The 17,341-nt window shown below is 39.6% G+C and overlaps 1 protein-coding gene across 4 annotated transcripts in view; it reads right to left on the reverse strand.

Annotated features, from left to right (window-relative positions):
- Window positions 1-11,061: 11,061 nt before the first annotated feature.
- The window catches only part of TAB3 (TGF-beta activated kinase 1 (MAP3K7) binding protein 3), a 49,575-nt gene continuing 43,295 nt past the window's right edge, over window positions 11,062-17,341 (reverse strand). For 2 of the 4 annotated variants that reach the window (XM_054062379.1, XM_054062386.1), the window contains exon 8: window positions 11,062-16,594. In XM_054062379.1, the coding sequence (XP_053918354.1) occupies window positions 16,446-16,594 (149 nt within the window). In that variant the 3' untranslated portion in view covers window positions 11,062-16,445. The remainder of the gene's footprint in view (window positions 16,595-17,341) is intronic. The other 2 variants (XM_054062371.1, XM_054062365.1) reach the window with 2 other exon arrangements.

Raw genomic sequence — 17,341 nt, forward strand, 5'->3', positions numbered from 1 at the left:
TGAGACTCAGCTGATTTCAGCAGCATCCTTTGCAGCAAGTACAAAGTTGTTCTGGAGCACAGGAAAGGAGGTAGAGAGGAAGAGAGGTCGAGAACAGTCCTGGCCTATGGGCAGCCACTAGAGCCCATAGAGCACGAGCAGGGTTTCAGCAGACACAAACCCACCAGTGTTGGCATGCACTGAAGGGCATGCCTTCTTGGGTGACCCCTCTCAGCTCTGGGTTTCTCTGCTCTGTTTCCTCAGGCAGCCAAATCATCTCTCAGCGCTTCTGCTCCTCATGCTGCTTGTGATCTTGTGTGGCTGCATCTGTCCCCTAAGTGTGTACTGCACAATGCTGAGCAGCATTAGGACACAGGTGATGCCCACAGCAATGGCTTGAAGAATAAGGGAGAGAAGGGATTCAGCAGGGATGGGTGGGAGGCAGATAGTGTCTGGGGCGGCAAGGACAGGAGACACAGGGGTCAGGAATGGAGAGGGGCTGAGGGAGCTCACAGGCAGCAAGGGGAAAGTTTATGAGTGCTGCAATGATTCCTTGGCTCCCCATCCCCTGCAGCGTGCAAACAAAAAGCCCCTCTTCAAAGCAGAGCTCCCAGGTCTCAAAAACCTCCCCAGCCGTGGTACCACAAGGGCGTCCCTGGCTTGAACAACGAACCCCACTTGCAGAGCATTGTGATGGGTCCGTGCGTGGACCCCGCATCATGCTCCCCTAGCTCTCCATGGCATCAGCAGCTGCAGGCCACTTCCACCTGAAATAGTGTATTCTGTTCTGTTCTATTTTATTCTATTCTAAAAATCAGCAAAAGGAAGCGGCACCTGCTGTTCAGCACTGTGAAGGAGCCGAGGATTGCATTTCTTTGCTCAGAGTGTAGAAAAGGTGCTCAGCCCAAACCCGGATGGCCTGCCTTTGATCCAAAGGAGTGTTTCCCTGGGAAACTTGTTGCCTCATAAGGCTCCAAATCTCACAGTTATTCAAATATTAAAATATATAAGAAGTCAACCTGTCAGTTCTGCCTCTTCATTTTCTATGTTACTGGTGCCACCTCCCCACCTTGTCCTTCTGGCAATACATGTTTGTTTCCTAGCTGAAACAGGCAGCGGGAGAGCTGAAAGGAAAGAAAAGGCCAAGGAGACCCCCATTGTTGGCCAGGCGGGGTGAGCCGGGATGGGGTGATGGCAGCACGTGCCCACAGGCAACCAACAGCAGCTTGTGAAGAAAGTGTTTTCTTTTTCAGACCTTGGAGTTTGACCAACTTGTGAGTCACAAACCAGTGATAAGAGTGGTTTTAGAAATGCTGTTGTCAAGCCTAAGCTGACAGCCCACTTCATGGGTAGTATAGGGTACAAACATGAGAGAGGATAAAGGATGTCACCTCCAGATCCATAGGGCCAGGAAAACAGCTGGGTTTTTTCTGAGTAGCAGAAAAGATTCCTGCAGAGGAGACAAAGGACTGGTTTCTAATTTTATGTTACAATCCCTTGCACTGCTCAAGCAGTGAGATAGAGCCTTAATATTGGGGGTTTTTTTAATACATTTTTCCAGCCATTTCAAAGTGCACAATGTGATTTTTCAAACCTAGCCAAGTATAAAAGGCGCTGTGGCATGTAATAGCGTAATTCAGAACTTGTCACAGAGCAATATATCTGCTATTTTCACAAATCCCTTATGTCAGATTTTGCTTTTGTTTTAGGATCAGAGCGTTGCCTCCAGAAAGCCCCTTTTGTAGTAGCTGACTGGTGCAGCTGGAGACGTGGGCTGGAGCTGCCCACTGTCTGCAGCGGCTGTCGCTAATTCAGTGCCTGTGTTCTGCTTTCTCCTTCAGAGCCGTAAAGAAACAAGCTGTGCAGGTTTCGCTAGACAGTGATAGCTTGGAACCTCTGACAGGTGCTTTGAACGAGGGGGCATGACTGCTGATGCTGCCACTACGCTGGTGCCAGCAGCCCCGTTCCTGCACTTTGAGCTCTTTAAAACCTCACACGAAAGGCAATGGGGCTCTAAACGGCGCCTGATGCTGTGGCTGGTGGTGCTGGGCTTGGGCACCTGGGAACTGGTTGGATAACTAAAACATGAAAGTGAAAGCAGCGGGTGTTAAGGTGTGATAGGGATTTTTTTTTGCTTTTAAACTGAAACATAGCTATTGCATACAAAGAAGGGAGCTGCCTTAATATCAGCTTGTCTAAAATAAGCCTTCTGACTAGAATTTGTGTTATTATCTTTGCATGATTATGTGCTAACATTTGGCTATTTTGCAGCTATTGTCTAAGTATTGCACACATTGAGTATCTTCCAGAAATACCCATTTTTAAACTTGATTTATTTAGCAGGCATCACCTTCAGGACATCTTTAGTTCAATAAAATTAGGTGTCTGCAGAAATTTCACTTGAAATTTTTCTCTTCTCTTTGTGCCTTCCTCATTTCGTTTAAACAGCTTTCTTTTAACTGTTATCTCTCTCATGTAGATTTATATGGGAGGATTTTAAGAGATTAATCACCATGCAGAAAGTTATGTACCTTTAAAATTTACTATACTGTCAACCTTAAAAGAAAAAGCAAATAAGAAGAAAAAGCAAATAACAAGAAAAAGCAAATATAATTATTAAGCATATTTATTATTTCATAGAATCATAGAATCACTAGGTTGGAAAGGACCCACTGGATCATCGAGTCCAACCATTCCTAACAATCCCTAAGCCATGCCCCTCAGCATCTCATCCACCCGTCCCTTAAAATTTGTTGCATTCAAAACTAGAGAAACCTATACAGCTTTGCATATTTAGTCAGACAGGCTAAGAATTATCTGGCTATAATAACTTTTTTTTCCTATACCTGTTGGTATGTCTCCTATCATATCAAAACCATAATGTATTTCTTAGTGTTTTAACACATGAATTCAGTGCATGAATCACTGAACCAGCTCCACTGAACCAGCAACAAGCTGTCAGTAAACTGGATTATCTGCCATATTTGTTTATACACACACACACATTACATTACCAAACACCCTGCTTACAGGTCAGATAAACATCAGGTAAACCTATCAATATTTTCCTATCGGATAAAAATAAAACCAGAACAGGTATGAATACCCACCTGGCAATTCGTATCATGGATACCCCTTTGTAGGTAGTTTTGATTTGCTAAATTCAGTGAACTGTGGTTTAACAGCAATACAACAATTGCAAAACTCCCTAAATGGTAAGAAACAACAGCAAAATGTTACTCCCGAGAAGTCCTTGCATCACACCAACATAGTTTGAGATTAATTCATATTGTTTTTGCTTCCAAAGTCTGTCATGGTGCTAAAACCAACGGATGTGCAGCAGGTCTTAACTGCTCTGCTGCCCACAGAAGGAGCTCTTGGCTCATTCTCCTCTCATTTCTCCTCCTGGAAGACCCAGGGCCACTGTTTCAGTGCTCAAGAATACAGTCGCTCTTTGCAGGGAATGGTTGGAATCTTTGTAAAGGCTTTGGGATTAACCTGTTCAAAATTCTGTACTACTGCAGTGTGGGAATAAATGTAACCTGACACCTAAGAGGTACATTTTAAAGAAATAGCCCAGGTTTTACCAGCACATTACCTTGTCAAAGCTGATGGCTAAAACTAAGTCAATTAGATTTAGTGCTATTAGTGCATCTTTTTTGAGTGTGGTGTTCAGGATTAGTGCAGCACGTCAGGCTACGCAATCAATAAAAAAAAAAAAGGCCTGAGGGGTGGTGGTGCAATAGGGTTTTCAGCTATAGTGTGATGTTTGGAGCCTTAATATAGATTTTATCTCTTCCTACAGCATATGAATGTTCTTAATTCACTGCAGACTTTTCATTTCCAATTTTTCAAATGATGGCAAAACAAAGATAATATTCTACAATCTATTAGGCCAAGAAAGCTCAGCTACTTTCTTCCCACTACGGGCTGAGCTCGTCTCCTGTGTCCAGTCTTAGCCACAAGATATATGAAGCGCTTGTGGCTCAAAAGCATTTTTCCTGCTCGCAGGTGATGCCTCAGTAAGTATTTATTGTGCCCAGTGGCAGTTCACTGGACCTTGTGCAGCTGAGATTCTCCAGCACATTATTGACTGACAAAATTTTTATTTTTTTAATTCTTATAAATTAGAATCATTAGCTTGCACTACAGAGCCTTTACAAAATTCTAGTGAAATCAGGCAGGTTTTTTTTATTCCTTTTCCCTAAACACTGACCAAAGTCATTGAAGGATACAGACGTACCGCTGCTGATGCCACACAGCCAGCAGCAGCCACAGGAAACACATTAGCTCAGAAAGAAGGAAGTTTGCTCTACTTCTGATAGGGGCTTTTTTTTGTGTGTGTGTGTCTCCCATGTACACAACGTGGAGCAAAACAGAAGAGGTACTGAAAAAATGGTCTTTCTGCAACATTTCCTTTAAATGAGAGGCAGTCAGACAACCAGGATGTAGACTGCTATTTTTTCCCCCCCTTGAACAGATAATAAAACTAAAATATGGTTGTTCCTAATGTTACTTTCCTCACTCTTCACAATAGCTCTATGAGAGAACGGAACACAGAAAATAAGCATCGTGCCTAGGCAGGACTGTTGATAGATGAGGACAGCTACAAGTAAAGGAGTTTGGTATCATTATGCTCCCAGTATTTCTTTGATCTGACATGTTCAGGGAAAATTATTTATTGTTACCACGTTCTTACTATGCAGTCACATTTACAGTATTGGTAACACAAAACCAGCACCAAGGAATGATACAAGAATATGTCCAAAATACATTTCACCTCTTGGTAAAAGGTTTGTCTTGGTGCATGCCTGAGATACATAACCCCAAACTAATGAACTGAATGATGCTGTGCACCCAATCAGGTGGAAAACAAAATAAAGAGAGAGAGAATGAATAAGCTCTTTAATTGCAACTTATTGCAAAATACTTTTGAAACGACCAGCTTATCTATGTTTTATCTGACCCTTTTTCATCACCTTTGGGAGGTGTTAAGAGATGTGAGCAAAGGAACTGTTGCCTCTGTGACAAGGAGGGACAATCACTAGTCACAAAACTTGCTGTGGCAGTTGGGCGAGTTTTGTCAATGTGAGAAGAAAACAAATTAATATAATTGGGGAAAAAAAAGTGCTAAAATCAGAGCGAGGTCCAGACTAGTAAACCTTGGTTAGGCTTTCCAAGTAAGTGGGTAAGAAAACCTTTTTGTAACTGCTGTCTCATATAACTCTTACGCATGATCAGTACTGCATGTCTCTAATGTTTTCAGGATGAAAAGAAGATGCTCCTATTCCAAATTTCACTGCACTGTTCTCTTTGAGAGGTGTGATTTTAACTGTGAAGGATAATCACTACTGATAAAAAATTAATTGGAATGTTTTAAATGCAGAATTTCATGTAAATATCTGCACCCAGGAAACAACATATTTCTCTCCTGACATTCCTCGCTATTTATGAGGACAGGCTGAGAGAGTTGGGCTTGTTCAGCCTGGAGAAGAGAAGGCTCAGAGGAGATCTTATAGCGACCTTCCAGTACCTCACAGGAAAGCTGGGAAGGGACTGTTGACAAAAGGCTTGTGGTTACAGGACGTGGGGCAATGGGTATAAACTGGAAAGGGACAGATTTAGGCTGGACATTAGGAAGAATTTCTTCACCATGAGAGTGGTGAGACACTGGCACAGGTTGCCCAGGGAAGCTGTAGATGCCCCATCCCTGGAGGTGTCCAAGGCCAGGTTGGATGGGGCCTTGGGCAACCTGATCTAGTGGGAGGTGTTCCTGCCCATGGCAGGAGGGTTGGAACTGGATGATATTTAAGATCTCTTCCAACCCAAATCATTCTATGATTTTATGATTCTATGATCATCTGACTTCTCACACTTGAATGCTGAATATTGCAAAAAGAAAATAGTAACTGGCTGTAGTTTCTCACATGTTCTGCCACTAAAACCTTAATCTGCCAAAACATACTAGTAAATGAGATGCACGTAAAGGATTCCATTTACTTCAGTAGGACCCATTTATGCAGTTGTAGAACTGAGCTCCAAAATACTCTTCAGGAATAAAAGCTAAAAGTCAGCTATATGGTGTTACACAGGCACAGTGGGATGTCTTTAATAACAATACACTGGACTTCGGTCAGCATGGTTTCAAAATAGGTAGTTCAGATCAGTTGCCCCAAATTTAGAGACGAAGAGGGAGAGGCTCTGAGAGGTAACCGAGATCACAAGAAGAACTGGTGTCCATGCTAGTGCTGGGATTTCTCAACCCTAATGGAAGGGCACAAGTGGTGACTACTTCCCCTGAGAAACTGGCATGACAAGCTTATTAAGCCTATCTAGATTACACGTGTGTGTCACGCAGCAGGTCTTCAGACCCGTGGCTGCAGGAGGTCAGCAAGGCCTTTGCCTGCAGCTGGTAAAGGCAAGTGAAAAACTGTTGCAGCTGAAGAATGGCATGACTTAATAGAGGTCTGAATATCTGCAGAAGGGAGAAAAACCCATACGAGAAAATTCTCTGGGAGACAGTAAGTCATTCTTCCAGACATGACACAGGTCCTTCATTTGTCAGGGCAGAGGATTTCTTTCTAAGTGGTTTCTCTTGTAGAATAAATTGGATGTCAGTAGAATTCGTGAGCTGGAAAAAAGAGCAAAGTGGTTATCTTTCATTTCTAGTTTTAAGGAATAGCTTTGAAAACTACTGGGAAACATTTACACACTCCACTTTTATTGCTGTAATAAACTTGCTTTCATTTTTAAAGCCAGGCATCACCTTGTGGATATTTCACATACTTGGTCATTTTTATAGCTCATGAAAATATCTATGTTTCCCTACTTGGTGATGATTCATGTCACAACCAGACACACTCAGCATTCACATGAACACAAACACCAGCCATCTCACCTTGACTCCCTCTCCAGCAAACCAGGATGGAGATCTGTCAGTGGGCATATACACATACTCATTTTCAACATGGATTCCTGGCAGCTGGGACACAATAGAAGTTGTATACACTTGCATTTTTCTCTGAAGACTTCTGTCTCCTTGCCAGAGACAGGGTATTCATCCACCTTGATTTAAAAAGACTGAAGGTGCACAGCCTGGATCCTAATAATCTGATTTTCCATAACCCCAGCAGTGAGAATTAGCCTCTAAGAGTCTTGTCAAAGTATTAAAGAATCTCTCAACTCTTTTCTTTGATTCACATTTCTCCTGCAATAGTTCTCCTATAATGCAAGTTACAACATACAATGCCGACAGGTTTTTGCTAAGCATATTAAAAAAAAAAAACCCAGTTTCCTAGGGCAGCAGGTTTCTGAGGGGAGGGAGCTGACACACTGGCCTCCAATCTATAAGATCTAAGATTTCCCTGTGTAGGCATTCAGGATTTGATTAGCCACCAAGATGCGCTTACCTCTGACCCTCTAGTATAGAGTCTTTAAAAATCTCTGCTACTAACAGATAAGACAGAGTCAACATCAGCTTCTGATGAGAATGACTGGGCTACAGTGAAGTTGCATCAGAAAAATAAGAAAACACCCACTCAACCCCCTGAAAGTCCCGTTCTGGAAGGTTCTATTTTCTCTATCCCTTTTCTCAACTGGATCATAGCCTGTGTAATGGTGAGCACCCTGTCAGTGCAGTAAACCAGTTCCTTTTGATTCCCAGTGAGGAAGAGTGTATTGGAGGAGGGCACCAGGACACGGCAGTGCTCTGAGATTAGCAGCCTGGCTGACTGCAGGGATTTGCAGCATCGCCGTTGATCCACGTAGATCACCAAGGCAAGGAGAAGGAAAAATAACTATTGCTTCTCATCTCTAGATATCAAAAACTCATAGCTGGGATTTGAAATAGTCAATCTCTCACAAGAATAACATTCCTACTAAGAATTTATTATAAAAAATAAACACTGTAAAGAATCACTAATGGTAGGGGGCTTTGCACCTCAGTCCTACTGGAAGGGGGGAGAAATCCAGTTTTAGGGATTAACTAGCAACCTAGGAAAAACACTGATACAGCTAACCCATAGTCTGCTCTTGTAGATTAGAGGCAGAGAGGGTAATCCCTTGAAGTTCTACATGAAAAGTGGCTCTTGCACTGTGATAAAAATGACATAAGAGACCACTCCACATGGAATCTGAGGGCACCTTCTCAATAATGAAGATTATTTTCCTGACAGATCCTACATGCACACAGCTGTTCAACACACAAAATTGTCTTTAATAGTTCATAGTTAACCTATTTTGATTTTTTCACTTCTACCAGGCTGCTTCATTTACAGAAGCATTGCTGGACAGGAGGTGGTGCTCACAGGCTGTTTGCTCCAAGAACTTCTACAGACACGAAAGTTCATAATTTAGAAAAAAAAATTGCTATCTATAAGATAATCTCAGTCAAGGAACCATCAAACACTTGGGGAACCTTTGTAAACAAAGTAGGATATATTTAATCTTGGACTGGAACGAAATGTGATCAACTGGGAAAACGTGGCAGAACATTTAATGGGCACATGCTATCACATTCAGTAAGTTTAATGTTGCTGCAGTTGAAAATCAATCTCTTGAAAAATTTGATTGATGATTCTCTTGTTTAGTTCTGTAATTAATACATGGACTACTAGATGAGAAGGTTTTGCCTGCATATCGCTTTGCTTTTCATTTAATCGATCGTGTGATAAGGCCAACACACATATTTAAAAAATAAACTTATTTAAAATATTTCACATCGGCTGCATGGACGGACTACAGTAGGCAAATCTTGTCTGGCAGTTGCTGTTTTACCAGAGATAACAATTCTTACATGCAGCATCAGCCTGAGTTTCGTAAAAGGGCTACAGGGTCAAGTCAGCCAGTCCAGTCTGTTTCTCAAAGTTTCATTAAAAGTTAATAGTAAAACCTGAACCAAGTTCCAAAATGACATGTATTTTTTTAGGATTTGCTTTATAAAGTATTTACCTATTTTTTTCTATGTGGTACACCACCAACCAAAAGTATCAGTGTTGTAAAGAGTATGAATATACACACAACTTGTTACTTACCCACTGCGGCTTTGAAGTTTTCACAGCTTGAAAAGATAACAATCAGCATCAGATTCATGGCAATATATCATTAGCAGTCAAAAAAAGAAAAAGAAAGAGAAAAGAACATCTGTTTGGCTAATGAACAATTGTTCTGTGAGGAAAAAGAAGTGAAAATCAGTTACCTGGAACAGAACCAAGTCAGTCCATTAGGCTGCAGTATCTGTGGTGATGAAAGATGACCAAGGCTTTTCACCACCACAGCTGCTCATCATGAAGAAAGCAAAGCATATGCAGAAATCCTAATTAGGGAGAAGGATTCAAAAGTCACTGTAAAGACAGAAGCCATTCCCTGCAGTTTTGTCCGTTCCTGCTTACTTTGAACCCATGCATCTGACTGGAAAGTTTCACACCAGGCACCCTCCAGAGCATGGGGTACTCTGCAGACACCCATTTACATTGCCAAAATCAACTTCATCTTTGCTAAGTCATTAGGATTAATTAGTCTGTTCGGGCTCAAAATTAGAGAAGAAAAATTTCAGGTGCCAGGACTTTGCAAGGCTGGTTCAAGATACTGGAGAACAAACCAGCAGAGAGCCCATGAGAGCTTGTGATGAATATTCATCAACCTGTGACTTTAAGTCTTTGATTTAAAGAAGGTAAGCCCCAGCTTCAGCTGACCCAAACCCATGACTCCCAGGCAGCTCCTGAAACACCTCTTCCGCAAGATTATAGTGTTTAGTCCTGGACTTTTTTACTATTATTCTTTTCCCGAAGGCCAACGATCCTGCCATGGTAACATCCACACACCAGGTGCCTAAGCTGAAGGCAGGCACTGTGAAGCGAGTCAGTGGGTGAGTGTAGCACGGGGCACGCCAGATGGACAGCTGTCCCCGGCTCATCCTGTGGCACAAGGCAACAAACACCAACTTTTTGCAACCTATGACGCTTCACTGTCACATAGGGGCTGCGTGTCCCAGCACGTGAAACACGACCACAGCAGATGGCCATTACATGCCTTCAAAAGGCACCACACATCCCATTTCAGCTGAGCAGTTGGCCACCAGGAGTTCCAGTCACGCTGCTACTATTCCTAGTCTTCGAAATTAATGCCAGAATTTGGTACCTGTTGTTATAAAACAGCTGTATCAGTTTGGAGTCAAAATATCACTTTCAAGCCTACAATGACTTCCCTCAACTAGCAAAATCTTTAATGAAATATTCTGTGTTTTTACTAAAAAGGAAAAATAAAACCCACTTCCACATCTAAGTTTCTGTAAAACACTTCCGAAAACAATGAAGCTTTTAGTCAAAAATCAGTTATCACGTGGTTCATTCAGAGGCTTTTTGGTTTTGTTTCTAATGGCAGTAACAGAACTGTATTTACTTTTTTTTTTTTAAAGCAAGCTTTGTTAACTTCAGCAAGGTCACTATGGTTTGGGAATAAAAGGACAATTAATTTGTCAAAATCTTCAAAAATGGAACTTGTAAAATTAGCAAATACACGCAAGGTTGTAAGTCTTGCCTAACTGGAAAGAAATTATCTGCAGAACAGAGTTTTTATGAATGTGTTTTAACTATTTATTTTTAAATCAAAACATTACTGTCTTCTAGGCAGACAGAATGTTTTATAAAACAAAACATCACTCCTGCAAGAGGCTTTTGCAGGTCTGCCCTAGTTTTTATTGTCAAATGAACACAAAACAACCATAGACCCTCTATCTAAAAATTAACATAGCCTCTTCTCCAACAACTTCACAAGGTTTCCACAAAACACTAGGTAAGCCATTTAATATATAGCTATTTGAGTCAAGTTGTTAAGTGAAATCAGTTATCTAATTCACCTCCTTCTGAAAACAGGGTGCAAGCCAAGAAAATAGAGTACTTACCCAGCACTACAGATCATCTTTTCACTGATCAAAAGCAACAGCATTTGCGTTCCTGGAACGCTTACCAGATCACAAGATCAATCACCTCTCTAAGCGCCACATGGTGCAGTGCTGTCAAACCCCGGCAATTCTCATACATAAATCAGCTAGTTCCATGCAATTATTTCAGCAAGATCATCCTCCTCCTCATGACATCAGGGAAACAACAACAAAGAAAACAGTGGCCACTACCAGTTGTCAGATATAGTCTTCTGGCTTTGTGTGTTCTTTATTGGCTTAATATATTTCAAAGATACCTTAACATTTTTAAACACTTCTTAAAGCTTGGAAATTTTAAAGAAATCAAGTTTCAATTGCAATGATTTCTAAAGCAAAAAAACCCCAAAGCTTGATTAAAATACAAACCTATCCTGAAACTTGTATTAATTCAATTTAGCAAAAGAAATGCAAACCTAAATACTTACATACATTGGCTAACAAAAGCTGGAAACCAAAGTTGCCATAGGTTCATTAGACCAGAATGTGTTTAATGACTGGAACTGCATGTGAACAAAATACAGCTGTAGCTCAGCCACAGAGCTTTCACAGTTTTAGATTATGGTGAGCTGATACAATAAAGATAATTAAGAAAACACACTAATAAAAAGAAATGGCTTGCAGACCAATTTACACATTTCAAATTATCCACTCCCAGAGCAGTCAGTGCCTTTCTGTAAGAGGTTCTAGCAGAAGATGGGCTTTTGTAATCCAGGTACTCAATATCATCGAGGATAACAGGAATGCCAACAATCAAGACTACAAATAAAAACTGATCATCTGCTATAGTAGGTAACAGTACTCCTTCAGTAACAACAAAACACTCTGAACATCCTATGTTCTGTTTCTACACCAGAAGCTGCACAGAATATCCATCATCTAAATGGGACTCCTGCTTATACAAGCTGTCCACATTCACAGGAACAGGATTTGGACCCCAGCTCAATATTCAGCAATTGCCTAATGAGAATCATGTTGGTCACCAAAAATAAAACCCCACAAGCTCTGAAATAAACGTGCTATAGCTATGGGTTCAAGAAGAAGACCAGAACAATCAAGACTATGAAAGCAAAAAGGCTGTATTTTTCAAGTGTTTCCTACTACATACGAGAACAAATGCAGGATGTGATGTTTGCTTAGTTTTATTAATTTATTTCTGCAGGAATCTGCAACTTGGAGTATGCACTTTCTGGAGGTACCATGCATGCATAGCCTCTGAATGCTTTTATACAATTTCATCTCTTAGTAATAAGTTCATTCACAGCATACACAAATCCAGAATGTAGACACCATATATACAGGATTAAACAAGACTGTGTCTTCTCTTTTAATGAAAAAAATTTAACAGGGTTTCACACAGCAGGAAATATGGATTAGATACACTGGTGCCACCATAAATAAATAAGTTTCAAGAACACAGGTTTTTAAGATCGCTTTCAAAGGTACTGAAAATCCAGGATTATAATATTGCATTAACTCCATTGATTTCTGATTATTCAAAACAAAGAAAAAATATTTGCATTAATATTTATGGACATAAACAGCAATGAAAGCCCCAAATGAAGAAATATGGCAAAATTCAGTCATGGCTAACTTCATATAATATTGACATTTGGAAACAAAACAAATGCAGCAGCACATAAAGACAGTACTGACTATGAGATGTGATATCTGTGCATGTCTTCTTTATTTACGGGATTTTGAGTCACTGTAGTACAGAGTACGTAAGTTCAGTGGTACCAAATAAGCTGAATTGTTTATGTCCAACTGTCCACTTCTTGTCATTTTCACATTCCAGGGTCTATCACTGAATTTTAAAACAAAAACTATCATCCTGATGACAAGCTTGTTTTTAACATATTTACTATTCTCACATTCTTTTTTTAAAACATTCTTTATTGGTTTTATTTTGTCCCCATTTCAACTCAAGTATTTTTATTTCAGTTTCAAGGGGTTTTACAATCAATATTAAATGTGAAAGTATTTAGAAATTGAAATAAGAGATGTATAACTGGGACAGATAAAGTAATTGAAAGAAAAGGTTTTTTTAAAAAAATGTGATTTAGTAGCATATCATAATCAAAGTACTGAGACCAGCTCTTTTAAGAATTATTACACCTTTTCACCACACCTCCTATTTTTCAATGGAAACACACACACACCACAGACACACAGATAGACGATTCAATCTGATCTAAGACTACATTTTACAAAGTACTTCCTTTTGCTTGCCTTCCGACCTCTTTCCTCTTCACCCAAACAAGGCTAAGAATTACATCAAATTAAAAGCAGATCCAAAGTCCAGGTCTTCTTTTGGTTTACTATGTTTGGAATAATTTTCCACAAGACCCACTCTAAATAAATTTTTAAAGAACTACAGTAGTATTCTATAATCAAAGGGAATTCATCTTAATAGCACAGTAAATATAAAATAAGCTTTATAAAATTTCAATGAACAGTGAAATCATTTTGAGTATCTGAATGTCCAAGTCCGTTACAAGCTCTACCACTCTAGTAGCATGGTTGAGGGAAAGCTCAGCCAAAAAGGAAAAAAAGGAAAACACAAGTAGTGCATTAACTCGACACAATGGCATCAGCATCCCACCATTCACACACACACACACACACACACACACAGAGAAGTTTTATACAATACAGTGCATTTTGTATGCCAGTTGACATTAGGGTTTTATGTGCATTCAATAAATATTACATAAACCAATCTTTTTGGCATAATCTGCAGTTCAGCTGGGGCATGAATGGCATCACCTGCTTTCAGAAGGAAAATGGATCTTCCAATATTCAAAATACAGTTTACATTCTAACAAACTAAAAATATTCAAGCACCATGTAAAGACTTTACTAGCAATGATTGAGCATGGGCATTTACAAGTAAAAGAATACAACAGAAGGGGCTGTTTTGTTTTTTTTCGTACAAGCAACAAATGAGAATAATTTAAAAAATGGAGTAAAATAATTGATACAAAGGAATTCATTTGCAATTTAATGGCGCTCACTCAGTCTTCCAAAAAGTATCTTGCTGTCACAGCAGCCTCCTTTTTCTTCTGGTGAAGCTGCAACTAAGATTAGCAAGTCTGCACTTACGGTTATTACAGTTCAGGAAATTTTTGGACTGCATGCACCTCCCCTCACACCTCCTCAAAAGTAGCATCTACTCCATCTGAAAATGGCACAACTGTAGTGATGCATGACATATCTACTCTCATTTGATGACTGCCATTTCAATTGCTATCATTTTGTAATTCCAGCAAAAACAAATGCTTCTAAAACTTCGACAGAAGTACAAATGAACAGAAAACTGAAACAGTCCAAAAGCAAAGGCATCGCATGGAAAAGTCATGAAGTTACCAGTATTGTTTTGAGTAATTCGTTATACAGGTGGTAACAGCAATGGTGCTGCTTATCTTAGGCCTGATGCTTCTGCTCATCTGTTTTCTAGTTATTTCAGTTTTGTCACTGTCCATTTACATGAACAAAATCCATATTCAGCTTCTAACTTCATTTGACAGTAATTTTTTTTACCCCTTTCCACGTGTGCAGGGAGGGAGGAAAGGAAAACTAGCTCTGATGCCTTTCATTTCATTTTGCGTACACTAATAGCTGGAGATCTCTTGGTTTATTTAAAATGATGTTGAAGATTTAATTAGTGCAAGAACATATTGAAAAATGCCAGATAAAATATTGGTTCCTCATCTAAGATCACAGTTTGGTTTTCACTGTTATCTTTATAAACTGCAGGGAGAGAAGACACCAGATTGAGCAAAGCAGTCAAGATGAGTTTTCCTCCACCCACCCCGTACAAAAAGCTGCTTGATTTTAAATAAGGATTCAGACACATGATTGTTCTACCACAGCTTAACATGTTATCATACACCAAGTGAATTGTGGTAATTGACCATATGGATGTGGCTGCCATGAGCTAGGAACAATTCTAAATGAAGTAGATTAAATCTCTTCTGGTAAGGTTTAGCTAGCACATTTTGCCTCACAGTGGCAAAGTCAATTACCGTAACTCAGCTGATGTGTTTGGTTGTGTCTCTGAATCTTGATAAAAGTTATCCCATAAAAACGCAAATGCACTGTACCAGCTCCTGACCAGTACACAAGAACATCCTACTCAGTCACACAGTTGTGTAACAATCATTCAGCTGCCCACACCCAAGTTCGATTTCACAAGTATCAAGTGCTTTATTACAGCAACCTGAAGCATTCAAACAAATTCAATCACCTTTATAATACAGTATTTCATACTCATAAAAGTACCAGTATGATTTTCAGTTGCAAGTCCTGTGTTCTTCAACCTACGGCAAATATTTCCTGACCAAAATAAAAAGAACACAGTGTGTAATTTCTCAGGATCTGGCATCTGCTATTTTACACAGGCTGGTTTATTAACAATGTACAAACAAACCTTTACTGAAGAGCTAATTGATTATTTTTCAGCTAACTTTGAACTAGGGCACAAAGTACCTTCTGTGCTGTAAACATCATGAATTCTTCACAAATTGGAAGCTGAAAAGGCCTAAGGAACTGGATACAAACTCTTCTCATACACAACCATGGCTGAGCTCAAGTCTTCCAAACCAAATGTGGAGTGGTCTGTGTTTGGCATATGTCACTGTGCTGCTACAGAGCACAGGCTTAGAAGACTGTTGCATATAAAAGCATACTTTAGCATTGAAACACGACGGCCTAATGAAAGCATGCAGCAGTATTTTCATCTGTAATATGGTAGAATTCATTCTTAGTTTATTACCAGTGTTGACACAGCCAGGTGAGCACTGTACAAGCAAAAGGGATTGTAAAAAATTACCTCTGATTAAACTCTCTGTGGCACTCATACAGTATCTCATTTAGTCACCTTAGGTTACTATTTCAAACAGCAATGTTTTGTAGACATAAGTTACCCTGAAAAAAAGCAGCAATTACAAATACCCTTCTCCTTTTTTTTTTTTTTTTCAATACATTGCAAAATTTATTGTTGCATTTACCTGTCTTCTTTTTCAGTAGCTTACAATCTAGAAGCACAGGGAGCCTTTGTTTTCCAGCTAGCTGTGGCCAGGTTAAGTCAGCTCTGGCTCTTCAGTTTTTCTGGTTAAGTGTAACATTTCACACCATTACCAAAAGTCCTATAATCTTTTTTTTTTTAAAAAAAAAAAAAAATTTTTTTTCAGAGCCACTAAGCAGTAACTGTAACCACAGGACTAAACACCAGTAGTTATTTGCTTTCCTGTATACATTCTTCCCAAAATTAATCCTTTTATTTTCAGGTTTCATTTTCTGCTTTGTTCACTGCAACGGGATAAGAAAGAATTTCACCCTTAATTTATTTATTTTTACTGCAGCACAAGCAGAAACGTCTTAACACATTACTCCCACCCCTTGCAATATGAAGACTGTTGACTGGCAAAGGCCGGGCAGATGGACTGAAAGGTTCCCCATGTTTCCTTCTCCTACAGCGGTTGGCTTGAGAGCCTGTTTTCAACCCAATGCAGCCCCTCCCCGACTTTCAGGTGTATCGTGGCATTTCACACTGCTCACAGCGATTTAGTGCTGGGTGATTTAGAAAGGTGCAACTATCACAATTCCATGGAGCCCCTTCAAAGTCTTCATCTCTTGGCTGAGCCCGTGGAGTCTGTTTGGAACTGGATTGATGCTCTAAAAAGAAAGACGATAGGCAAAACCTTACTACTAGTTTGTCACCCCATTACACATTCTATCTTAAAATGAACACAGAAACCTTTCCACTTAGTTAACATTAGAGGTCTTTTACTAAAGCATTTCTAATTCACTTTGTGAAATATTTACATTTAAAATATTTCCCTTCTGTAAAGAGTCATTTAACCATACTCCATTAAAAACAAAAAGAGCATTTACCACCGTTAGGTCACTGATACTGCTAAGGGTTTAATGGCTTAAAACATACTGAAAAGCTTGTTACTGGCACTGCAACACCTTCCTGTCATTCAAGGAATGACATCATAGGTTTACATACAGCAGTTTATTACCAAATTCTAAATTCCAATAACCCTACTTTACCTCAAGTGAAAGACTACTTCTAGTAGTCTTCAAACAGTGTGACAGATAACATATTTTCTACATCTTTCTCTAGCATTTATCCAGGCTGAAGAAAAAAACAACATAAAATAAAATGGTAGGCTTTTCTCAGAATAAAATGATTGTTTTTTTCCTCATGGTTTTGCAGAAGGGATGCATGTGTGTGAAGCAACACCGTTGATCTGTTTTCATTCATAAATCAGTATGTATGCAAATCACACATTAGGCAATAACCTGCAGAAAAACTACCACCACCACTTCAAGACCTCAGGATATCTATTAAAAATGAAAAATATTCCTAGGATGTAGAAACACAGCATTCTATGAAATGTTAATATTCGAAACAAC

This window comes from Cuculus canorus, chromosome 1, assembly GCF_017976375.1.
Source record: "Cuculus canorus isolate bCucCan1 chromosome 1, bCucCan1.pri, whole genome shotgun sequence".
Taxonomy (NCBI): Eukaryota; Metazoa; Chordata; class Aves; order Cuculiformes; family Cuculidae; genus Cuculus; species Cuculus canorus.